The 25,449-nt window shown below is 44.3% G+C and overlaps 1 protein-coding gene across 1 annotated transcript in view; it reads right to left on the bottom strand.

Annotated features, from left to right (window-relative positions):
* LOC135570697 (rho guanine nucleotide exchange factor 40-like) overlaps positions 1-16,717 on the bottom strand; it is a 50,748-nt gene extending 34,031 nt beyond the window's left edge. Inside the window, exons 1-2 of the mRNA XM_065016652.1 lie at positions 16,682-16,717; positions 9,940-10,137 (exon numbers count right to left, since the gene is read on the bottom strand). Of these exons, the coding sequence (XP_064872724.1) occupies positions 9,940-10,137; positions 16,682-16,717 (234 nt within the window). The remainder of the gene's footprint in view (positions 1-9,939; positions 10,138-16,681) is intronic.
* Between the last annotated feature and the right edge of the window lie 8,732 nt (positions 16,718-25,449).

Raw genomic sequence — 25,449 nt, 5'->3', positions numbered from 1 at the left:
CTACAGGAGAGAAGGAGAAGGAGAAGGAGAGGGAGACTGAGTAAATAAATCAACTACAGGAGAGATGGAGAAGGAGACTGAGTAAATAAATCAACTACAGGAGAGAAGGAGAAGGAGAAGGAGAGGGAGACTGAGTAAATAAATCAACTACAGGAGAGAAGGAGAAGGAGACTGAGTAAATAAATCAACTACAGGAGAGAAGGAGAAGGAGAAGGAGACTGAGTAAATAAATCAACTACAGGAGAGAAGGAGAAGGAGAAGGAGACTGAGTAAATAAATCAACTACAGGAGAGAAGGAGAAGGAGAAGGAGAGGGAGACTGAGTAAATAAATCAACTACAGGAGAGATGGAGAAGGAGAAGGAGAGGGAGACTGAGTAAATAAATCAACTACAGGAGAGAAGGAGAAGGAGACTGAGTAAATAAATCAACTACAGGAGAGATGGAGAAGGAGACTGAGTAAATAAATCAACTACAGGAGAGAAGGAGAAGGAGAAGGAGAGGGAGACTGAGTAAATAAATCAACTACAGGAGAGAAGGAGAAGGAGACTGAGTAAATAAATCAACTACAGGAGAGAAGGAGAAGGAGAAGGAGACTGAGTAAATAAATCAACTACAGGAGAGATGGAGAAGGAGACTGAGTAAATAAATCAACTACAGGAGAGAGGGAGATGGAGAAGGAGAGGGAGACTGAGTAAATAAATCAACTACAGGAGAGATGGAGAAGGAGAGGGAGACTGAGTAAATAAATCAACTACAGGAGAGATGGAGAAGGAGACTGAGTAAATAAATCAACTACAGGAGAGATGGAGAAGGAGAAGGAGACTGAGTAAATAAATCAACTACAGGAGAGATGGAGAAGGAGAAGGAGACTGAGTAAATAAATCAACTACAGGAGAGATGGAGAAGGAGAAGGAGACTGAGTAAATAAATCAACTACAGGAGAGATGGAGAAGGAGAGGGAGACTGAGTAAATAAATCAACTACAGGAGAGATGGAGAAGGAGACTGAGTAAATAAATCAACTACAGGAGAGATGGAGAAGGAGAAGGAGTCTGAGTAAATAAATCAACTACAGGAGAGAGGGAGATGGAGAAGGAGAGGGAGACTGAGTAAATAAATCAACTACAGGAGAGATGGAGAAGGAGAGGGAGACTGAGTAAATAAATCAACTACAGGAGAGATGGAGAAGGAGACTGAGTAAATAAATCAACTACAGGAGAGATGGAGAAGGAGAAGGAGACTGAGTAAATAAATCAACTACAGGAGAGAGGGAGATGGAGAAGGAGAGGGAGACTGAGTAAATAAATCAACTACAGGAGAGATGGAGAAGGAGAAGGAGACTGAGTAAATAAATCAACTACAGGAGAGAGGGAGATGGAGAAGGAGAGGGAGACTGAGTAAATAAATCAACTACAGGAGAGATGGAGATGGAGAAGGAGACTGAGTAAATAAATCAACTACAGGAGAGATGGAGAAGGAGAAGGAGAGGGAGACTGAGTAAATAAATCAACTACAGGAGAGATGGAGAAGGAGAGGGAGACTGAGTAAATAAATCAACTACAGGAGAGATGGAGAAGGAGAGGGAGACTGAGTAAATACATCAACTACAGGAGAGATGGAGAAGGAGAAGGAGAGGGAGACTGAGTAAATAAATCAACTACAGGAGAGATGGAGAAGGAGAAGGAGAGGGAGACTGAGTAAATAAATCAACTACAGGAGAGAAGGAGAAGGAGAAGGAGAGGGAGACTGAGTAAATAAATCAACTACAGGAGAGATGGAGAAGGAGACTGAGTAAATAAATCAACTACAGGAGAGAAGGAGAAGGAGAAGGAGAGGGAGACTGAGTAAATAAATCAACTACAGGAGAGAAGGAGAAGGAGACTGAGTAAATAAATCAACTACAGGAGAGAAGGAGAAGGAGAAGGAGACTGAGTAAATAAATCAACTACAGGAGAGAAGGAGAAGGAGAGGGAGACTGAGTAAATAAATCAACTACAGGAGAGATGGAGAAGGAGAAGGAGACTGAGTAAATAAATCAACTACAGGAGAGATGGAGAAGGAGAGGGAGACTGAGTAAATAAATCAACTACAGGAGAGATGGAGATGGAGAAGGAGACTGAGTAAATAAATCAACTACAGGAGAGATGGAGAAGGAGAAGGAGACTGAGTAAATAAATCAACTACAGGAGAGATGGAGAAGGAGAAGGAGACTGAGTAAATAAATCAACTACAGGAGAGATGGAGAAGGAGAGGGAGACTGAGTAAATAAATCAACTACAGGAGAGATGGAGAAGGAGACTGAGTAAATAAATCAACTACAGGAGAGATGGAGAAGGAGAAGGAGACTGAGTAAATAAATCAACTACAGGAGAGAGGAGATGGAGAAGGAGAGGAGACTGAGTAAATAAATCAACTACAGGAGAGATGGAGAAGGAGACTGAGTAAATAAATCAACTACAGGAGAGATGGAGAAGGAGAAGGAGACTGAGTAAATAAATCAACTACAGGAGAGAGGGAGATGGAGAAGGAGAGGGAGACTGAGTAAATAAATCAACTACAGGAGAGATGGAGATGGAGAAGGAGACTGAGTAAATAAATCAACTACAGGAGAGATGGAGAAGGAGAAGGAGAGGGAGACTGAGTAAATAAATCAACTACAGGAGAGATGGAGAAGGAGAGGGAGACTGAGTAAATAAATCAACTACAGGAGAGATGGAGAAGGAGAGGGAGACTGAGTAAATACATCAACTACAGGAGAGATGGAGAAGGAGACTGAGTAAATAAATCAACTACAGGAGAGATGGAGAAGGAGACTGAGTAAATAAATCAACTACAGGAGAGATGGAGAAGGAGACTGAGTAAATAAATCAACTACAGGAGAGATGGAGAAGGAGAGGGAGACTGAGTAAATAAATCATTCTAAAACATGAACTATGTCAACAAGTAGAGTTTGATGAGTGACACCTAAAGAGAGAAGGTGGGGGAGACATTGAAGTAAATCATTTTACTGATAAAACGTAAAGTGATTTCCGCTCAGAGGTCGTCTTTCAGCCCGGGCAGTCACACCGGAAAACAAATCATCCGATCCCTCCTCTCATCCCCTTTCCCATTTCAGAGCCCCCAATCCTCTCCACTCTAAACAAGGGTTTCTGTGATGCTCTCTGATAACGCTGAGAAACACAGACCCCTGCTCTGTCTGTCTTCCTCCACCTCTCTTCCCTCCACCTCCTCTCCCTCCCCCTCCTCTTTCTTCCCTCCTTCCCTTCATTCTTCCTTCACTCCCCTCCTCCCATCCTCTCTTCCTCCCTGAGTGAGAGACAGAACAGGAGAGGACTGAGCTCCTCTATCCATCTCTCTCTCTCTCTCTCATTTGATCACTCTCTCTTTTCCTTGTCAGAAGTTGTCTCCTCCTGAGTCACTAATAGAGGTGCTCTCCCTGTCTCTATTGCTCTGAGTCACCTAAACCAGGTGTCTCCTCCTGAGTCACTAATAGAGGTGCTCTCCCTGTCTCTATTGCTCTGAGTCACCTAAACCAGGTGTCTCCTCCTGAGTCACTAATAGAGGTGCTCTCCCTGTCTCTATTGCTCTGAGTCACCTAAACCAGGTGTCTCCTCCTGAGTCACTAATAGAGGTGCTCTCCCTGTCTCTATTGCTCTGAGTCACCTAAACCAGGTGTCTCCTCCTGAGTCACTAATAGAGGTGCTCTCCCTGTCTCTATTGCTCTGAGTCACCTAAACCAGGTGTCTCCTCCTGAGTCACTAATAGAGGTGCTCTCCCTGTCTCTATTGCTCTGAGTCACCTAAACCAGGTGTCTCCTCCTGAGTCACTAATAGAGGTGCTCTCCCTGTCTCTATTGCTCTGAGTCACCTAAACCAGGTGTTTCCTCCTGAGTCACTAATAGAGGTGCTCTCCCTGTCTCTATTGCTCTGAGTCACCTAAACCAGTTGTCTCCCCCTGAGTCACTAATAGAGGTGCTCTCCCTGTCTCTATTGCTCTGAGTCACCTAAACCAGGTGTCTCCTCCTGAGTCACTAATAGAGGTGCTCTCCCTGTCTCTATTGCTCTGAGTTACCTAAACGAGGTGTTTTCTCCCATGTCTTACTACTCATCCAGGTGGTGAGCCATTCCCTCTCATTACGCCGCTCTCGGCCTGGTCTTGTCCGGTCATGCCTGTGATTTTTTTATTTAAAAAAAATGTTACCTTCATTTAACCAGGCAAGTCAGTTAAGAACAAATTCTTATTTTCAATGACGGCCTGGGAACAGTGGGCTAACTGCCTGTTCAGGGGCAGAACGACAGATTTGTACCTTGTCAGCTCGGGGGTTTGACCTTGCAACCTTCCGGCTACTAGTCCAATGCTCTAACCACTAGGCTACTCCTGGTGTGTTGTCAGAATGGAACACCAATACAGAACTCCTGGTGTGTTGTCAGAATGGAACACCAATACAGAACTCCTGGTGTGTTGTCAGAATGGAACACCAATACAGAACTCCTGGTGTGTTGTCAGAATGGAACACCAATACAGAACTCCCGGTGTGTTGTCAGAATGGAACACTACACCAATACAGAACTCCTGGTGTGTTGTCAGAATGGAACACAACACCAATACAGAACTCCTGGTGTGTTGTCAGAATGGAACACAACACCAATACAGAACTCCTGGTGTGTTGTCAGAATGGAACACCAATACAGAACTCCTGGTGTGTTGTCAGAATGGAACACCAATACAGAACTCCCGGTGTGTTGTCAGAATGGAACACTACACCAATACAGAACTCCTGGTGTGTTGTCAGAATGGAACACAACACCAATACAGAACTCCTGGTGTGTTGTCAGAATGGAACACAACACCAATACAGAACTCCTGGTGTGTTGTCAGAATGGAACACCAATACAGAACTCCTGGTGTGTTGTCAGAATGGAACACCAATACAGAACTCCTGGTGTGTTGTCAGAATGGAACACAACACCAATACAGAACTCCTGGTGTGTTGTCAGAATGGAACACAACACCAATACAGAACTCCTGGTGTGTTGTCAGAATGGAACACTACACCAATACAGAACTCCTGGTGTGTTGTCAGAATGGAACACAACACCAATACAGAACTCCTGGTGTGTTGTCAGAATGGAACACAACATCAGTACAGAACTCCTGGTGTGTTGTCAGAATGGAACACCAATACAGAACTCCTGGTGTGTTGTCAGAATGGAACACTACACCAATACAGAACTCCTGGTGTGTTGTCAGAATGGAACACAACACCAATACAGAACTCCTGGTGTGTTGTCAGAATGGAACACAACACCAATACAGAACTCCTGGTGTGTTGTCAGAATGGAACACAACACCAATACAGAACTCCTGGTGTGTTGTCAGAATGGAACACCACACCAATACAGAACTCCTGGTGTGTTGTCAGAATGGAACACAACACCAGTACAGAACTCCTGGTGTGTTGTCAGAATGGAACACAACACCAATACAGAACTCCTGGTATGTTGTCAGAATGGAACACAACACCAATACAGAACTCCTGGTGTGTTGTCAGAATGGACACAACACCAATACAGAACTCCTGGTGTGTTGTCAGAATGGAACACAACACCAATACAGAACTCCTGGTGTGTTGTCAGAATGGAACACAACACCAATACAGAACTCCTGGTGTGTTGTCAGAATGGAACACCAATACAGAACTCCTGGTGTGTTGTCAGAATGGAACACAACACCAATACAGAACTCCTGGTGTGTTGTCAGAATGGAACAACACCAATACAGAACTCCTGGTGTGTTGTCAGAATGGAACACCACACCAATACAGAACTCCTGGTGTGTTGTCAGAATGGAACACAACACCAGTACAGAACTCCTGGTGTGTTGTCAGAATGGAACACAACACCAATACAGAACTCCTGGTATGTTGTCAGAATGGAACACAACACCAATACAGAACTCCTGGTGTGTTGTCAGAATGGACACAACACCAATACAGAACTCCTGGTGTGTTGTCAGAATGGAACACAACACCAATACAGAACTCCTGGTGTGTTGTCAGAATGGAACACAACACCAATACAGAACTCCTGGTGTGTTGTCAGAATGGAACACCAATACAGAACTCCTGGTGTGTTGTCAGAATGGAACACAACACCAATACAGAACTCCTGGTGTGTTGTCAGAATGGAACACCAATACAGAACTCCTGGTGTGTTGTCAGAATGGAACACAACACCAATACAGAACTCCTGGTGTGTTGTCAGAATGGAACACCAATACAGAACTCCTGGTGTGTTGTCAGAATGGAACACCAATACAGAACTCCTGGTGTGTTGTCAGAATGGAACACAACACCAATACAGAACTCCTGGTGTGTTGTCAGAATGGAACACCAATACAGAACTCCTGGTGTGTTGTCAGAATGGAACACAACACCAATACAGAACTCCTGGTGTGTTGTCAGAATGGAACACAACACCAATACAGAACTCCTGGTGTGTTGTCAGAATGGAACACTACACCAATACAGAACTCCTGGTGTGTTGTCAGAATGGAACACAACACCAATACAGAACTCCTGGTGTGTTGTCAGAATGGAACACAACACCAATACAGAACTCCTGGTGTGTTGTCAGAATGGAACACAACACCACACCAATACAGAACTCCTGGAGTGTTGTCAGAATGGAACACCAATACAGAACTCCTGGTGTGTTGTCAGAATGGAACACAACACCAATACAGAACTCCTGGTGTGTTGTCAGAATGGAACACCAATACAGAACTCCTGGTGTGTTGTCAGAATGGAACACTACACCAATACAGAACTCCTGGTGTGTTGTCAGAATGGAACACAACACCAATACAGAACTCCTGGTGTGTTGTCAGAATGGAACACCAATACAGAACTCCTGGTGTGTTGTCATTTGCAAACATTTCTAAAAACCTGTTTTTGATTTGTCATTATGGAGTATTGTGTATAAACAGATGACGGGAAAAAAAGTATTTAATCAATTTTAGAATAAGGCTGTACCCTAACACTGTACCCTAACACAATGTGGAAGAGGTCAAAGGGTCTGAATACTTTCCCAATGCACTACTGTTGACCAGGGCACTGAACAGGGTGGCATTGGAGGCACAGCCTATTCTCTCTGGGGAGGAAGGTGTCATATTATATGACCTGGGAAGACTGGAGGCCTGAATAGACTAGGTGTGTTCATTTAAAGAGAGAAAGAAAACCAACCTCCACATTCCTCTCTTTACCTTCCCCCCCTCCCTCCCCTCTTCTCGCCCTCCCTCCCTCCCCCTCCCCCTCCCCCTCCCTCCCTGACCCAACTCAACAGCAGCAGCAGGACCACAACAACACCAGGAGTTAGAGCTGGGTTTCATCAGCCGCCCCCCCTCCCTCCTATATAGTATAGTAGCAGTGTAGTAGTAGTAGTAGTAGTAGTAGTACTAGTAATACCAGTAGTAGTAGTAGTAGTAGTAGTAGTAGTAGTAGTACCAGTAGTAGTAGTACCAGTAGTAGTAGTAGTAGTAGTAGTACCAGTAGTAGTAGTAGTAGTAGTACCAGTAGTAGTAGTAGTAGTAGTAGTAGTAGTAGTAGTACCAGTAGTAGTAGTAGTAGTAGTAGTACCAGTAGTAGTACCAGTAGTAGTAGTAGTAGTAGTAGTAGTAGTAGTAATGGTATTAGGAGTAGCAGTACTAGTAATACCAGTAGTAGTATAGTAGTAGTAGTAGTAGTAGTAGTAGTAGTAGTAACAGTAGTAGCAGCAGTATCAGTAGTAGTATAGTAGTAGTATCAGTAGTAGTATAGCAGTAGTGGTAGTAACTATAGTATAACGTAGTAGTAGTAGTAGTTTAAGGTAACTATAGTATAATGTAGTAGTAGTAGTATAAGGTATCTATAGTATAACGTAGTAGTAGTAGTATAAGGTATCTACAGTATAACGTAGTAGTAGTAGTAGTATAAGGTAACTATAGTATAACGTAGTAGCTACTCACACAGGCATGTTGCTGGATGGTCAGTAGTAGTATAAGGTATCTATAGTATAACGTAGTAGTAGCAGTAGTAGTATAAGGTATCTATAGTATAACGTAGTAGTAGTAGTATCAGTATAAGGTATCTATAGTATAACGTAGTAGTAGCAGTAGTAGTATAAGGTATCTATAGTATAACGTAGTAGTAGTAGTATCAGTATAAGGTATCTATAGTATAACGTAGTAGTAGTAGTATAAGGTATCTATAGTATAACGTAGTAGTAGCAGTAGTAGTATAAGGTATCTATAGTATAACGTAGTAGTAGTAGTATAAGGTAACTATAGTATAACATAGTCGTAGTAGCAGTAGTAGTATAAGGTATCTATAGTATAACGTAGTAGTAGTAGTATAAGGTAACTATAGTATAACGTAGTAGTAGTAGCAGTAGTAGTATAAGGTATCTATAGTATAACGTAGTAGCTACTCACACAGGCATGTTGCTGGATGGTCAGTAGTAGTATAAGGTAACTATAGTATAACGTAGTAGTAGTAGTATAAGGTAACTATAGTATAACATAGTCGTAGTAGCAGTAGTAGTATAAGGTATCTATAGTATAACGTAGTAGTAGTAGTATAAGGTAACTATAGTATAACGTAGTAGTAGTAGCAGTAGTAGTATAAGGTATCTATAGTATAGCGTAGTAGTAGTAGTATAAGGTATCTATAGTATAACGTAGTAGTAGCAGTAGTAGTATAAGGTATCTATAGTATAACGTAGTAGTAGTAGTAGTAGTATAAGGTATCTATAGTATAACGTAGTAGTAGCAGTAGTAGTATAAGGTATCTATAGTATAACGTAGTAGCTACTCACACAGGCATGTTGCTGGATGGTCAGTAGTAGTATAAGGTAACTATAGTATAACGTAGTAGTAGTAGTAGTAGTATAAGGTAACTATAGTATAATGTAGTAGTAGTAGTAGTAGTATAAGGTAACTATATATAGTATAACGTAGTCGTAGTAGTAGTGGTATAAGGTTACTATAGTATAGCGTAGTAGTAGTAGTATAAGGTAACTATATATAGTATAACATAGTCGTAGTAGTAGTAGTATAAGGTATCTATAGTATAACGTAGTAGTAGTAGTATAAGGTAACTATAGTATAACGTAGTAGCTACTCACACAGGCATGTTGCTGGATGGTCAGTAGTATCAGTATAAGGTATCTATAGTATAACGTAGTAGTAGTAGCAGTAGTAGTAGTATAAGGTAACTATAGTATAACGTAGTAGTAGTAGTATAAGGTAACTATAGTATAACGTAGTAGTAGTAGTAGTATAAGGTAACTATAGTATAACGTAGTAGTAGTAGTATAAGGTAACTATAGTATAACGTAGTAGTAGTAGTATAAGGTATCTATAGTATAACGTAGTAGTAGTAGTAGTATAAGGTATCTATAGTATAACGTAGTAGTAGTAGCAGTAGTATAAGGTAACTATAGTATAACGTAGTAGTAGTAGTATAAGGTATCTATAGTATAACGTAGTAGTAGTAGCAGTAGTAGTAGTATAAGGTAACTATAGTATAACGTAGTAGTAGTAGTAGTAGTATAAGGTAACTATAGTATAACGTAGTAGTAGTAGTATAAGGTATCTATAGTATAACGTAGTAGTAGTAGTATAAGGTATCTATAGTATAACGTAGTAGTAGCAGTAGTAGTATGAGGTATCTATAGTATAACGTAGTAGTAGTAGTAGTAGTATAAGGTATCTATAGTATAACGTAGTAGTAGTAGTATAAGGTAACTATAGTATAACGTAGTAGTAGTAGCAGTAGTAGTAGTATAAGGTATCTATAGTATAACGTAGTAGTAGTAGCAGTAGTAGTAGTATAAGGTATCTATAGTATAACGTAGTAGTAGTAGTATAAGGTATCTATAGTATAACGTAGTAGCTACTCACACAGGCATGTTGCTGGATGGTCTGCAGGATGTGTTTGGCAGGGACCAGGAAGTCAATAAGGTATCTTAATCCGTCTCCTCTGTAGCTGGTCTCCACCACATCAAATACCTGACACAGCACCGTGGAGGCTGTGGCATCAAAGGGAGGGTAGAGGGCTGAGAGGGTGTTCTGGATACAACTGTCCAGAGATTCAGAGTCCTGAGGAGAGAGGAGAGGAGGAGAGGATGAGAGGGTGTTCTGGATAAAACTGTCCAGAGATTCAGAGTCCTGAGGAGAGAGGAGAGGAGGAGAGGATGAGAGGAGAGGAGGAGAGGATGAGAGGGTGTTCTGGATACAACTGTCCAGAGATTCAGAGTCCTGAGGAGAGAGGGGAGGAGAGAGGAGAGGAGAGGAGGAGAGGAGAGGAGGAGAGGAGGAGATGAGAGGAGGAGAGAGGAGAGGATGAGAGGGTGTTCTGGATACAACTGTCCAGAGATTCAGAGTCCTGAGGAGAGAGGAGAGGAGGAGAGGATGAGAGGAGAGGAGAGGAGGAGAGGATGAGAGGGTGTTCTGGATACAACTGTCCAGAGATTCAGAGTCCTGAGGAGAGAGGAGAGAGGAGAGGAGGAGAGGAGAGGAGGAGAGGAGGAGAGGATGAGAGGAGAGGAGGAGAGAGGAGAGGAGGAGAGGATGAGAGGATGAGAGGAGAGGAGGAGAGGATGAGAGGGTGCTCTGGATACAACTGTCCAGAGATTCAGAGTCCTGAGGAGAGGAGGAGAGGATGAGAGGAGAGGAGGGAGGAGAGAGGAGGAGAGGATGAGAGGAGGAGAGGAGGAGAGGATGAGAGGGTGTTCTGGATACAACTGTCCAGAGATTCAGAGTCCTGAGGAGAGAGGAGAGGAGGAGAGGATGAGAGGAGAGGAGGAGAGGAGAGGAGGAGAGGAGAGGAGGAGAGGATGAGAGGAGAGGAGGAGAGAGGAGAGGATGAGAGGAGAGAGGAGGAGAGAGGGGAGGAGGAGAGGATGAGAGGGTGTTCTGGATACAACTGTCCAGAGATTCAGAGTCCTGAGGAGAGAGGAGAGGAGGAGAGGATGAGAGGAGAGGAGGAGAGGAGAGGGGAGGGCAGGAGAGGAGAGGAGGAGAGAGGAGAGGATGAGAGAGGAGAGGGAGAGGGAGGGCAGGAGAGGAGAGGAGGAGAGAGGAGAGGAGAGGGGAGGGCAGGAGAGGAGAGGAGGAGAGAGGAGAGGAGAGGAGAGGGGAGGGCAGGAGAGGAGAGGAGGAGAGGGGAGGAGGAGAAGAGAGGATGAGAGGAGAGAGGATGAGAGGAGAAGAGAGGAGAGGATGAGAGAGGATAGGATGAGAGAGGAGATGATAGGAGAGAGGAGAGGATGAGAGAGGAGAGGATGAGAGAGGAGAGGATGAGAGAGAAGAGAAGAGAGGAGAGGAGAGGAGAGGATGAGAGAGGAGAGGATGAGAGAGGAGAGGATGAGAGAGAAGAGAAGAGAGGAGAAGAGAGGAGAAGAGAAGAGAGGATGAGAGAGGAGAGGATGAGAGAAGAGAAGAGAGGATAGGAGAAAGGAGAGGAGAGGATGAGAGAGGAGAGGATGAGAGAGGAGAGGATGAGAGAAGAGAGGAGAGGAGAGGAGAGAGGAGAGGAGAGGATGAGAGAGGAGAGGATGAGAGAGGAGAGGATGAGAGAGAAGAGAAGAGAGGAGAGGAGAGGAGAGGATGAGAGAGGAGAGGATGAGAGAGGAGAGGATGAGAGAGAAGAGAAGAGAGGAGAAGAGAGGAGAAGAGAAGAGAGGATGAGAGAGGAGAGGATGAGAGAAGAGAAGAGAGGATAGGAGAAAGGAGAGGAGAGGATGAGAGAGGAGAGGATGAGAGAGGAGAGGATGAGAGAAGAGAGGAGAGGAGAGGAGAGGAGGAGAGGATGAGAGGAGAGGAGAGGAGGAGAGGATGAGAGGGTGTTCTGGATACAACTGTCCAGAGATTCAGAGTCCTGAGGAGAGAGGAGAGAGGAGAGGAGGAGAGGAGAGGAGGAGAGGAGGAGAGGATGAGAGGAGAGGAGGAGAGAGGAGAGGAGGAGAGGATGAGAGGATGAGAGGAGAGGAGGAGAGGATGAGAGGGTGCTCTGGATACAACTGTCCAGAGATTCAGAGTCCTGAGGAGAGGAGGAGAGGATGAGAGGAGAGGAGGGAGGAGAGAGGAGGAGAGGATGAGAGGAGGGAGAGGAGGAGAGGATGAGAGGGTGTTCTGGATACAACTGTCCAGAGATTCAGAGTCCTGAGGAGAGAGGAGAGGAGGAGAGGATGAGAGGAGAGGAGGAGAGGAGAGGAGGAGAGGAGAGGAGGAGAGGATGAGAGGAGAGGAGGAGAGAGGAGAGGATGAGAGGAGAGAGGAGGAGAGAGGGGAGGAGGAGAGGATGAGAGGGTGTTCTGGATACAACTGTCCAGAGATTCAGAGTCCTGAGGAGAGAGGAGAGGAGGAGAGGATGAGAGGAGAGGAGGAGAGGAGAGGGAGGGCAGGAGAGGAGAGGAGGAGAGAGGGAGAGGAGGAGGAGAGAGGAGAGGAGAGGGGAGGGCAGGAGAGGAGGAGAGAGGAGAGGAGAGGGGAGGCAGGAGAGGAGAGGAGGAGAGAGGAGAGGAGAGGAGAGGGGAGGGAGGAGAGGAGAGGAGGAGAGAGGGAGGAGGAGAAGAGAGGATGAGAGGAGAGAGGATGAGAGGAGAAGAGAGAGGAGAGGATGAGAGAGGAGAGGATGAGAGAGGAGAGGATGAGAGAGAAGAGAAGAGAGGAGAGGAGAGGAGAGGATGAGAGAGGAGAGGATGAGAGAGGAGAGGATGAGAGAGAAGAGAAGAGAGGAGAAGAGAGGAGAAGAGAAGAGAGGATGAGAGAGGAGAGGATGAGAGAAGAGAAGAGAGGATAGGAGAAAGGAGAGGAGAGGATGAGAGAGGAGAGGATGAGAGAGGAGAGGATGAGAGAAGAGAGGAGAGGAGAGGAGAGAGGAGAGGAGAGGATGAGAGAGGAGAGGATGAGAGAGGAGAGGATGAGAGAGGAGAGGGTTACATACACAAAGGTTGGTTCCAACACAAGACCATAACCTTCAACAGTGTTTTCATCATTAGGTAGAAAGACTCCACATTTCCCTCTAAGACAACAGAAAGCAGAACACTAGTTCTGAGGGACAGTCAGCGAAACAGATGTTTAAAAGGACTCAGGTGGCAGAACAGGGTGCCATTGGGCTCTGGTCTAAAGTAGTGCACTATATATAGGGAAGAGGGTGTCATTGGGCTCTGGTCTAAAGTAGTGCACTATATATAGGGAAGAGGGTGTCATTGGGCTCTGGTCTAAAGTAGTGCACTATATATAGGCAATAGGGTGCCATTGGGCTCTGGTCTAAAGTAGTGCACTATATATAGGGAAGAGGGTGCCATAGGGCTCTGGTCTAAAGTAGTGCACTATATATAGGGAAGAGGGTGTCATTGGGCTCTGGTCTAAAGTAGTGCACTATGTAGGGAATAGGGTGCCATTTGAAGCACAGCCCTTGGCCCACTCTGCTCTGCTATCAGATTACTCCTCTACTTGTCCTGTCTCCCCAGGTTAACCTTAGTTCAATTAATAACCAATCAGATCCTCTCCTGAGGGAATGTGTTTCACAACAGCTTTACTGATTTAAACCAGCCAAGAGGTGGGGGGTCTCTCTCTAATGGGGGGGGTCTCTCTCTCTAATGGGGGGGTCTCTCTCTAATGGGGGGGGGTCTCTCTCTAATGGGGGGTCTCTCTAATGGGGGGGGTCTCTCTCTAATGGGGGTCTCTCTCTCTAATGGGGGGGTCTCTCTCTCTAATGGGGAGGGTCTCTCTCTCTAATGGGGGGTCTCTCTCTAATGGGGTCTCTCTCTCTAATGGGGGTCTCTCTCTAATGGGGGGGTCTCTCTAATGGGGGTCTCTCTCTCTCTAATGGGGGGGGTCTCTCTCTAATGGGGGGGTCTCTCTAATGGGGGGGGTCTCTCTCTAATGGTGGGGGTCTCTCTCTCCAATGGGGGTCTCTCTCTAATGGGGGGTCTCTCTCTAATGGGGGGTCTCTCTAATGGGGGGTCTCTCTCTCTAATGGGGGTCTCTCTCTAATGGGGGTCTCTCTCTAATGGTGGGGGGTCTCTCTCTAATGGGGGGTCTCTCTCTAATGGGGGTCTCTCTCTAATGGGGGGTCTCTCTCTAATGGTGGGGTCTCTCTCTAATGGTGGGGGGGTCTCTCTAATGGGGGGTCTCTCTCTAATGGGGGGTCTCTCTCTCTAATGGGGGGGTATCTCTCTCTAATGGGGGGTCTCTCTCTAATGGGGGGTCTCTCTAATGGGGGGTCTCTCTCTAATGGGGGGGGTCTCTCTCTAATGGGGGGGGGGGTCTCTCTAATGGGGGGGTCTCTCTCTAATGGGGGTCTCTCTCTAATGGGGGCGTCTCTCTCTAATGGGGGTCTCTCTCTAATGGGGGGGTCTCTCTAATGGGGGGTCTCTCTCTAATGGGGGGGGTCTCTCTCTAATGGGGGGTCTCTCTCTAATGGGGGGGGGTCTCTCTCTCTAATGGGGGGTCTCTCTCTAATGGGGGGGTCTCTCTAATGGGGGGGTCTCTCTAATGGGGAGGGGTCTCTCTCTAATGGGGGGTCTCTCTCTCTAATGGGGGGTCTCTCTCTAATGGGGGGTCTCTCTCTCTAATGGGGGTCTCTCTCTAATGGGGGGGGGTCTCTCTCTCTAATGGGGGGGGTCTCTCTCTAATGGGGGGTCTCTCTCTAATGGGTCTCTCTCTCTAATGGGGGTCTCTCTCTAATGGGGGGTCTCTCTCTAATGGGGAGGGGGGTCTCTCTCTAATGGGGGGGTCTCTCTCTCTAATGGGAGGGGGTCTCTCTCTATAATCTTTATTGGGAAATACATGTTAACTATGGCAAAGAAAGTGAAATAAACATTAAAAATGAACAGTAAACAAACCAAAAGAATAAAGACATTATAAATGTCATATTATATATATATATATATACACAGTGTTGTAACGATGTGCAAAAGGGATGTATTTTGTTTGTTCTTCACTGGTTGCCCTTTTCTTGTGGCAACAGGTCACATTGGGTTTGTTTTCTAATTCTTTGTGGATCTGTGTAATCTGAGGGAAATATGTCTCTCTAATATGGTCATACATTGGGCAGGAGGTTAGGAAGTGCAGCTCAGTTTCCACCTCATTTTGTGGGCAGTGAGCACATAGCCTGTCTTCTCTTGAGAGCCATGTCTGCCTACGGCGGCCTTTCTCAATAGCAAGGCTATGCTCACTGAGTCTGTACATAGTCAAAGCTTGAGTTTGGGTCAGTCACAGTGGTCAGGTATTCTGTCACGGGGTTCTCCCCCCCCCCCCCTCCCTCTCTCCGCCCTCCTCCCGGTGACAGGCAGGTGACCCCTCCCCCCCCTCTCCCTACCTCCCCCCTCCCTCTCTGAAGCGTGTGCAGTAGCAGAGCACACAGAGCAGCCAGACGGGCGCTAGGCGGTCGAGAGGAGGCAGGCCGGTGACTGTTGTGCCTAAATAAAGCCTTGGTTCCTGGAGGACAGTCTACTCTAGTAACCCAATGACAAGACCAGCTGTCTGTCTGTCTGTCTGTCTGTCTGTGTCTGTGTGTGTGTGTCTGTGTGTGTGTGTGTCTGTGTCTGTGTGTCTGTCTGTGTGTGTGTGCGTGTGTGTGTGTGTGTCTGTGTGTGCGTCTGTGTGTGTGTGTCTGTGTGTGTGTGTGTCTGTGTGTGTGTGTGTCTGTGTGTCTGTCTGTGTGTGTGTGTGTGTGTGTCTGTGTGTCTGTCTGTGTGTGTGTGTGTGTGTGTCTGTGTGTCTGTGTGTGTGTGTGTGTGTGTGTGTGTGTCTGTGTCTGTCTGTGTGCGTGTGTGCGTGTGTGTGTGTGTGTGTGTGTGTGTGTGTGTGTGTGTGTGTGTCTGTGTGTCTGTCTGTGTGTGTGTGCGTGTGTGTGTGTGTGTCTGTGTGTGCGTCTGTGTGTGTGTGTGTGTGTGTGTGTGTGTGTGCAGTGATATGTTCCCAGGCTGACTGAGTTTCAACAGGCTAGAGAACAACACTCCGCTCTGCTCGTGTCGCCTTCCTCCCAGGTGTTCCTGCACCCCTGGTTACCCCTGGTTACCCTGGTTACCCCTGGTTACCCTCTGTCACAGGAAGAGGGGGAGAACAGGGGGGGGCTCTCTTTATCTGTCTCTAATCTCACTTTGATGCTGTCTAGGGATTTCAGCACAATTTAATTAGGTTGTTATTCAGGCAGGAGATTGCTCTGCCTCCAGTGTCGGCCGTTAGAGTTCGGAGAAAGTACAGGCCCTCTGTTAACGTCTATGAAAAGGGTATAGAGAGACAGAGGGTGAGGTCATTACCGTATAGGGTATAGAGAGACAGAGGGTGAGGTCATTACCGTATAGGGTATAGAGAGACAGAGGGTGAGGGTGAGGTCATTACCGTATAGGGTTTAGAGAGGCAGAGAGTGAGGGTGAGGTCATTACCGTATAGGGTTTAGAGAGACAGAGGGTGAGGTCATTACCGTATAGGGTATAGAGAGACAGAGGGTGAGGTCATTACCATATAGGGTTTAGAGAGACAGAGGGTGAGGTCATTACCGTATAGGGTTTAGAGAGACAGAGGGTGAGGGTGAGGTCATTACCGTATAGGGTATAGAGAGACAGAGGGTGAGGTCATTACCGTATAGGGTATAGAGAGACAGAGGGTGAGGGTGAGGTCATTACCGTACAGGGTTTAGAGAGGCAGGGGGTGAGGGTGAGGTCATTACCGTATAGGGTATAGAGAGACAGAGGGTGAGGTCATTACCGTATAGGGTATAGAGAGACAGAGGGTGAGGGTGAGGTCATTACCGTATAGGGTTTAGAGAGGCAGAGAGTGAGGGTGAGGTCATTACCGTATAGGGTTTAGAGAGACAGAGGGTGAGGTCATTACCGTATAGGGTATAGAGAGACAGAGGGTGAGGTCATTACCATATAGGGTTTAGAGAGACAGAGGGTGAGGTCATTACCGTATAGGGTTTAGAGAGACAGAGGGTGAGGTCATTACCGTATAGGGTATAGAGAGACAGAGGGTGAGGTCATTACCGTATAGGGTATAGAGAGACAGAGGGTGAGGTCATTACCGTATAGAGTTCAGAGAAACAGAGGGTGAGGTCATTACCGTATAGGGTATAGAGAGACAGAGACAGAGGGTGAGGTCATTACCGTATAGGGTATAGAGAGACAGAGACAGAGGGTGAGGTCATTACCGTATAGGGTTTAGAGAGACAGAGACAGAGGGTGAGGTCATTACCGTATAGGGTTTAGAGAGACAGAGAGTGAGGTCATTACCGTATAGGGTTTAGAGAGACAGAGACAGAGGGTGAGGTCATTACCGTATAGGGTATAGAGAGACAGAGGGTGAGGTCATTACCGTATAGGGTATAGAGAGACAGAGGGTGAGGTCATTACCGTATAGAGTTCAGAGAGACAGAGGGTGAGGTCATTACCGTATAGGGTATAGAGAGACAGAGACAGAGGGTGAGGTCATTACCATATAGGGTTTAGAGAGACAGAGGGTGAGGTCATTACCGTATAGGGTTTAGAGAGACAGAGGGTGAGTTCATTACCGTATAGAGTATAGAGAGACAGAGGGTGAGGTCATTACCGTATAGGGTTTAGAGAGACAGAGGGTGAGGTCATTACCGTATAGGGTTTAGAGAGACAGAGGGTGAGGTCATTACCGTATAGGGTATAGAGAGACAGAGGGTGAGGTCATTACCGTATAGGGTATAGAGAGACAGAGGGTGAGGGTGAGGTCATTACCGTATAGGGTTTAGAGAGACAGAGGGTGAGGTCATTACCGTATAGGGTTTAGAGAGACAGAGGGTGAGGTCATTACCGTATAGGGTATAGAGAGACAGAGGGTGAGGTCATTACCGTATAGGGTTTAGAGAGACAGAGGGTGAGGTCATTACCGTATAGGGTATAGAGAGACAGAGGGTGAGGTCATTACCGTATAGGGTATAGAGAGACAGAGGGTGAGGTCATTACCGTATAGAGTTCAGAGAGACAGAGGGTGAGGTCATTACCGTATAGGGTATAGAGAGACAGAGACAGAGGGTGAGGTCATTACCGTATAGGGTATAGAGAGACAGAGACAGAGGGTGAGGTCATTACCGTATAGGGTTTAGAGAGAGAGACAGAGGGTGAGGTCATTACCGTATAGGGTTTAGAGAGACAGAGAGTGAGGTCATTACCGTATAGGGTTTAGAGAGACAGAGACAGAGGGTGAGGTCATTACCGTATAGGGTATAGAGAGACAGAGGGTGAGGTCATTACCGTATAGGGTATAGAGAGACAGAGGGTGAGGTGTCATTAGAGTTCAGAGAGACAGAGGGTGAGGTCATTACCGTATAGGGTATAGAGAGACAGAGACAGAGGGTGAGGTCATTACCATATAGGGTTTAGAGAGACAGAGGGTGAGGTCATTACCGTATAGGGTTTAGAGAGACAGAGGGTGAGTTCATTAGATAGAGAGACAGAGGGTGAGGTCATTACCGTATAGGGTTTAGAGAGACAGAGGGTGAGGTCATTACCGTATAGGGTTTAGAGAGACAGAGGGTGAGGTCATTACCGTATAGGGTATAGAGAGACAGAGGGTGAGGTCATTACCGTATAGGGTATAGAGAGACAGAGGGTGAGGGTGAGGTCATTACCGTATAGGGTTTAGAGAGGCAGAGAGTGAGGGTGAGGTCATTACCGTATAGGGTTTAGAGAGACAGAGGGTGAGGTCATTACCGTATAGGGTATAGAGAGACAGAGGGTGAGGTCATTACCATATAGGGTTTAGAGAGACAGAGGGTGAGGTCATTACCGTATAGGGTTTAGAGAGACAGAGGGTGAGGTCATTACCGTATAGGGTATAGAGAGACAGAGGGTGAGGTCATTACCGTATAGGGTATAGAGAGACAGAGGGTGAGGTCATTACCGTATAGAGTTCAGAGAAACAGAGGGTGAGGTCATTACCGTATAGGGTATAGAGAGACAGAGACAGAGGGTGAGGTCATTACCGTATAGGGTATAGAGAGACAGAGACAGAGGGTGAGGTCATTACCGTATAGGGTTTAGAGAGACAGAGACAGAGGGTGAGGTCATTACCGTATAGGGTTTAGAGAGACAGAGAGTGAGGTCATTACCGTATAGGGTTTAGAGAGACAGAGACAGAGGGTGAGGTCATTACCGTATAGGGTATAGAGAGACAGAGGGTGAGGTCATTACCGTATAGAGTTCAGAGAGACAGAGGGTGAGGTCATTACCGTATAGGGTATAGAGAGACAGAGACAGAGGGTGAGGTCATTACCATATAGGGTTTAGAGAGATAAAGGGTCAGGTCATTACCGTATAGGGTTTAGAGAGACAGAGGGTGAGTTCATTACCGTATAGAGTATAGAGAGACAGAGGGTGAGGTCATTACCGTATAGGGTTTAGAGAGACAGAGGGTGAGGTCATTACCGTATAGGGTTTAGAGAGACAGAGGGTGAGGTCATTACCTGTCATAGGGTTTGGAATAGACAGAGGGTGAGGTCATTACCGTATAGGGTTTAGAGAGACAGAGGGTGAGGTAAACCGTATAGGGTTTAGAGAGACAGAGGGTGAGGTCATTACCGTATAGGGTTTAGAGAGACAGAGGGTGAGGTCATTACCGTATAGGGTATAGAGAGACAGAGGGTGAGGTCATCACCGTATAGGGTTTAGAGAGACAGAGGGTGAGGTCATTACCGTATAGAGTATAGAGAGACAGAGGGTGAGGTCATAAACCTGTATAGGGTAAAGAGACAGAGGGTGAGGTCATTACCGTATAGGGTATAGAGAGACAGAGGGTGAGGTCATTACCGTATAGGGTTTAGAGAGACAGAGGGTGAGGTCATTACCGTATAGAGTTCAGAGAGGCAGAGGGTGAGGTCATTACCGTATAGAGTTCAGAGAGGCAGAGGGTGAGGTCATTACCGTATAGAGTTCAGAGAGGCAGAGGGTGAGGTCATCACCGTATAGGGTATAGAGAGACAGAGGGTGAGGTCATAAACCTGTATAGGGTTTGAGAGACAGAACCTGTCATTACCATATAGGGTATAGAGAGACAGAGGGTGAGGTCATTACCGTATAGGGTTTAGAGAGACAGAGGGTGAGGTCATTACCATATAGGGTATAGAGAGACAGAGGGTGAGGTCATTACCGTATAGGGTATAGAGAGACAGAGGGTGAGGTCATTACCGTATAGGGTTTAGAGAGGCAGGGGGTGAGGGTGAGGTCATTACCGTATAGGGTATAGAGAGACAGAGGGTGAGGTCATTACCGTATAGGGTTTATGTTGGAATAAACCTGTCATGTTGGAATAAACCTGTTATGTTGGAATAAACCTGTTATGGTGGAATAAACCTGTCATGGTGGAATAAACCTGTCATGTCATGGTGGAATAAACCTGTCATGTTGGAATAAACCTGTCATGTTGGAATAAACCTGTCATGTCATGTTGGAATAAACCTGTCATGTTGGAATAAACCTGTCATGTTGGAATAAACCTGTCATGTCATGTTGGAATAAACCTGTCATGTTGGAATAAACCTGTCATGTTGGAATAAACCTGTCATGTCATGGTGGAATAAACCTGTCATGGAATAAACCTGTTATGTTGGAATAAACCTGTCATGGTGGAATAAACCTGTCATGGAATAAACCTGTTATGTTGGAATAAACCTGTCATGGTGGAATAAACCTGTCATGGTGGAATAAGCCTGTCATGTCATGGTGGAATAAACCTGTCATGGTGGAATAAACCTGTCATGGTGGAATAAACCTGTCATGGAATAAACCTGTCATGGAATAAACCTGTCATGTTGGAATAAACCTGTCATGTCATGTTGGAATAAACCTGTCATGAATAAGCCTGTCATGTTGGAATAAACCTGTCATGTTGGCATAAACCTGTCATGTTGGAATAAACCTGTCATGTCATGTTGGAATAAACCTGTCATGTTGGAATAACCCTGTCATGTTGGAATAAACCTGTCATGTCATGTTGGAATAAACCTGTCATGAATAAGCCTGTAATGTTGGAATAAACCTGTTATGGTGGAATAAACCTGTCATGTTGGAATAAACCTGTCATGTTGGAATAAACCTGTCATGTTGGAATAAACCTGTCTGGAATAAACCTGTCATGTTGGAATAAACCTGTCATGTCATGTTGGAATAAACCTGTCATGTTGGAATAAACCTGTCATGTTGGAATAAACCTGTTAAGTCATGTTGGAATAAACCTGTCATGTTGGAATAAACCTGTCATGTTGGAATAAACCTGTCATGTTGGAATAAACCTGTTATGGTGGAATAAACCTGTCATGTTGGAATAAACCTGTCATGTTGGAATAAACCTGTCATGTCATATTGGAATAAACCTGTCATATTGGAATAAACCTGTCATGTTGGAATAAACCTGTCATGTTGGAATAAACCTGTCATGGAATAAACCTGTTATGGAATAAACCTGTCATGTTGGAATAAACCTGTCATGTTGGAATAAACCTGTTATGTTGGAATAAACCTGTCATGTTATGAATAAACCTGTTATGGTGGAATAAACCTGTCATGTTGGAATAAACCTGTCATGTTGGAATAAACCTGTCATGTTGGAATAAACCTGTCATGGTGGAATAAACCTGTCATGGAATAAACCTGTTATGGAATAAACCTGTCATGTTGGAATAAACCTGTCATGTTGGAATAAACCTGTTATGTTGGAATAAACCTGTCATGTTGGAATAAACCTGTCAAATTGGAATAAACCTGTTATGTTGGAATAAGCCTGTCATGTTGGAATAAACCTGTCATGTTGGAATAAACCTGTCATGTTGGAATAAACCTGTTATGTTGGAATAAGCCTGTCATGTTGGAATAAACCTGTCATGGTGGAATAAACCTGTCATGTCATATTGGAATAAACCTGTCATGTTGGAATAAACCTGTCATATTGGAATAAACCTGTCATGTTGGAATAAACCTGTCATATTGGAATAAACCTGTCATATTGGAATAAACCTGTCCATATTGGAATAAACCTGTCATGTTGGAATAAACCTGTCATGTTGGAATAAACATGTCATGTTGTAATAAACCTGTCATGGAATAAACCTGTTATGATGGAATAAACCTGTCATGTCATATTGGAATAAACCTGTCATATTGGAATAAACCTGTCATGTTGGAATAAACCTGTCATGTTGGAATAAACCTGTCATGTTGGAATAAACCTGTCATGTTGGAATAAACCTGTCATGTCATGTTGGAATAAACCTGTCATGTCATATTGGAATAAACCTGTCATGTCATGTTGGAATAAACCTGTCATGTTGGAATAAACCTGTCATGTTGGAATAAACCTGTCATGTTGGAATAAACCTGTCATGTCATGTTGGAATAAACCTGTCATGTCATGTTGGAATAAACCTGTCATGTCATATTGGAATAAACCTGTCATGTCATGTTGGAATAAACCTGTTATGGTGGAATAAACCTGTCATGTTGGAATAAACCTGTCATGTTGGAATAAACCTGTCATGTCATGTTGGAATAAACCTGTCATATTGGAATAAACCTGTCATGTCATGTTGGAATAAACCTGTCATGTTGGAATAAACCTGTCATGTCATGTTGGAATAAACCTGTCATGTCATATTGGAATAAACCTGTCATGTTGGAATAAACCTGTCATGTTGGAATAAACCTGTCATGTTGGAATAAACCTGTCATGTCATGTTGGAATAAACCTGTCATGTTGGAATAAACCTGTCATGTCATGTTGGAATAAACCTGTCATGTTGGAATAAACCTGTCATGTTGGCATAAACCTGTCATGTTGGAATAAACCTGTCATGTCATGTTGGAATAAACCTGTCATGTTGGAATAAACCTGTCATGTTGGAATAAACCTGTCATGTTGGAATAAGCCTGTTATGTCATATTGGAATAAACCTGTCATATTGGAATAAACATGTCATGTTGGAATAAACCTGTCATGTCATGTTGGAATAAGCCTGTCATGTCATATTGGAATAAACCTGTCATATTGGAATAAACCTGTCATGTTGGCATAAACCTGTCATGTTGGAATAAACCTGTCATGTTGGAATAAACCAGTCATGTTGGAATAAACCTGTCATGTTGGAATAAACCTGTCATGTTGGAATAAACCTGTCATGTTGGAATAAACCTGTCATGTCATATTGGAATAAACCTGTCATGTCATATTGGAATAAACCTGTCATGTTGGAATAAACCTGTCATGTTGGCATAAACCTGTCATGTTGGAATAAACCTGTCATGTCATGTTGGAATAAACCTGTCATGTTGGAATAGCCCTGTCATGTTGGAATAAACCTGTCATGTTGGAATAAACCTGTTATGATGGAATAAACCTGTCATGTTGGAATAAACCTGTCATGTCATGTTGGAATAAACCAGTCATGTTGGAATAAACTTGTCATGTTGGAATAAACCTGTCATGTTGGAATAAACCTGTCATGTTGGAATAACCCTGTCATGTTGGAATAAACCTGTCATGTTGGAATAAACCTGTTATGATGGAATAAACCTGTCATGTTGGCATAAACCTGTCATGTTGGAATAAACCTGTCATGTCATGTTGGAATAAACCAGTCATGTTGGAATAAACCTGTCATGTTGGAATAAACCTGTTATGATGGAATAAACCTGTCATGTTGGCATAAACCTGTCATGTTGGAATAAACCTGTCATGTCATGTTGGAATAAACCAGTCATGTTGGAATAAACCTGTCATGTTGGAATAAACCAGTCATGTTGGAATAAACATGTCATGTTGGAATAAACCTGTCATGTTGGAATAAACCTGTTATGGTGGAATAAACCAGTCATGTTGGAATAAACCTGTCATGTTGGAATAAAGCTGTCATGTTGGAATAAACCTGTCATGTTGGAATAACCCTGTCATGTTGGAATAAACCTGTCATGTTGGAATAAACCTGTTATGTTGGAATAAACCTGTCATGTTGGAATAAACCTGTTATGATGGAATAAACCTGTCATGTTGGCATAAACCTGTCATGTTGGAATAAACCTGTCATGTCATGTTGGAATAAACCAGTCATGTTGGAATAAACCTGTCATGTTGGAATAAACCAGTCATGTTGGAATAAACCAGTCATGTTGGAATAAACCAGTCATGTTGGAATAAACATGTCATGTTGGAATAAACCTGTCATGTTGGAATAAACCTGTTATGGTGGAATAAACCAGTCATGTTGGAATAAACCTGTCATGTTGGAATAAACCTGTCATGTCGGAATAAACTTGTCATGTCGGAATAAACCTGTCATGTCATGTTGGAATAAACCTGTCATGTTGGAATAAACCTGTCATGTTGGAATAAACCTGTTATGTTGGAATAAACCTGTTATGTTGGAATAAACCTGTTATGTTGGAATAAACCTGTCATGTTGGAATAAACCTGTCATGTCATGTTGGAATAAACCTGTCATGTTGGAATAAACCTGTCATGTTGGAATAAACCTGTCATGTTGGAATAATCTCGTCAAGAAATAGGAAACATAGATTTAGGTTAGCATGCATTTCTTAATTTAAGGACCTTTGGTAAGGACTCATCCTTTAGTCAACCATTTAAGGACTCATCCTTTAGTCAACCATTTAAGGACCTTTGGTAAGGCCTCATCCTTTAGTCAACCATTTAAGGACCTTTGGTAAGGACTCATCCTTTAGTCAACCATTTAAGGACTCATCCTTTAGTCAACCATTTAAGGACCTTTGGTAAGGACTCATCCTTTAGTCAACCATTTAAGGACCTTTGGGAAGGACTCATCCTTTAGTCAACCATTTAAGGACCTTTGGTAAGGACTCATCCTTTAGTCAAACATTTAAGGACCATTGGTAAGGACTCATCCTTTAGTCAACCATTTACGGACCTTTGGTAAGGACTCATCCTTTAGTCAACCATTTAAGGACCTTTGGTAAGGACTCATCCTTTAGTCAACCATTTAAGGACCTTTGGTAAGGACTCATCCTTTAGTCAACCATTTAAGGACCTTTGGTAAGGACTCATCCTTTAGTCAACCATTTAAGGACCTTTGGTAAGGACTCATCCTTTAGTCAACCATTTAAGGACCTTTGGTAAGGACTCATCCTTTAGTCAAACATTTAAGGACCATTGGTAAGGACTCATCCTTTAGTCAACCATTTAAGGACCTTTGGTAAGGACTCATCCTTTAGTCAACCATTTAAGGACCTTTGGTAAGGACTCATCCTTTAGTCAACCATTTAAGGACCTTTGGTAAGGACTCATCCTTTAGTCAACCATTTAAGGACCTTTGGTAAGGACTCATCCTTTAGTCAACCATTTAAGGACCTTTGGTAAGGACTCATCCTTTAGTCAACCACTTAAGGACCTTTGGTAAGGACTCATCCTTTA

Source organism: Oncorhynchus nerka, unplaced genomic scaffold, assembly GCF_034236695.1.
Source record: "Oncorhynchus nerka isolate Pitt River unplaced genomic scaffold, Oner_Uvic_2.0 unplaced_scaffold_922, whole genome shotgun sequence".
Lineage (NCBI taxonomy): Eukaryota > Metazoa > Chordata > Actinopteri > Salmoniformes > Salmonidae > Oncorhynchus > Oncorhynchus nerka.
The sequence above is the reverse complement of the archived record's forward strand: the minus strand, read 5'-3'. Positions and strand labels throughout refer to the sequence as shown.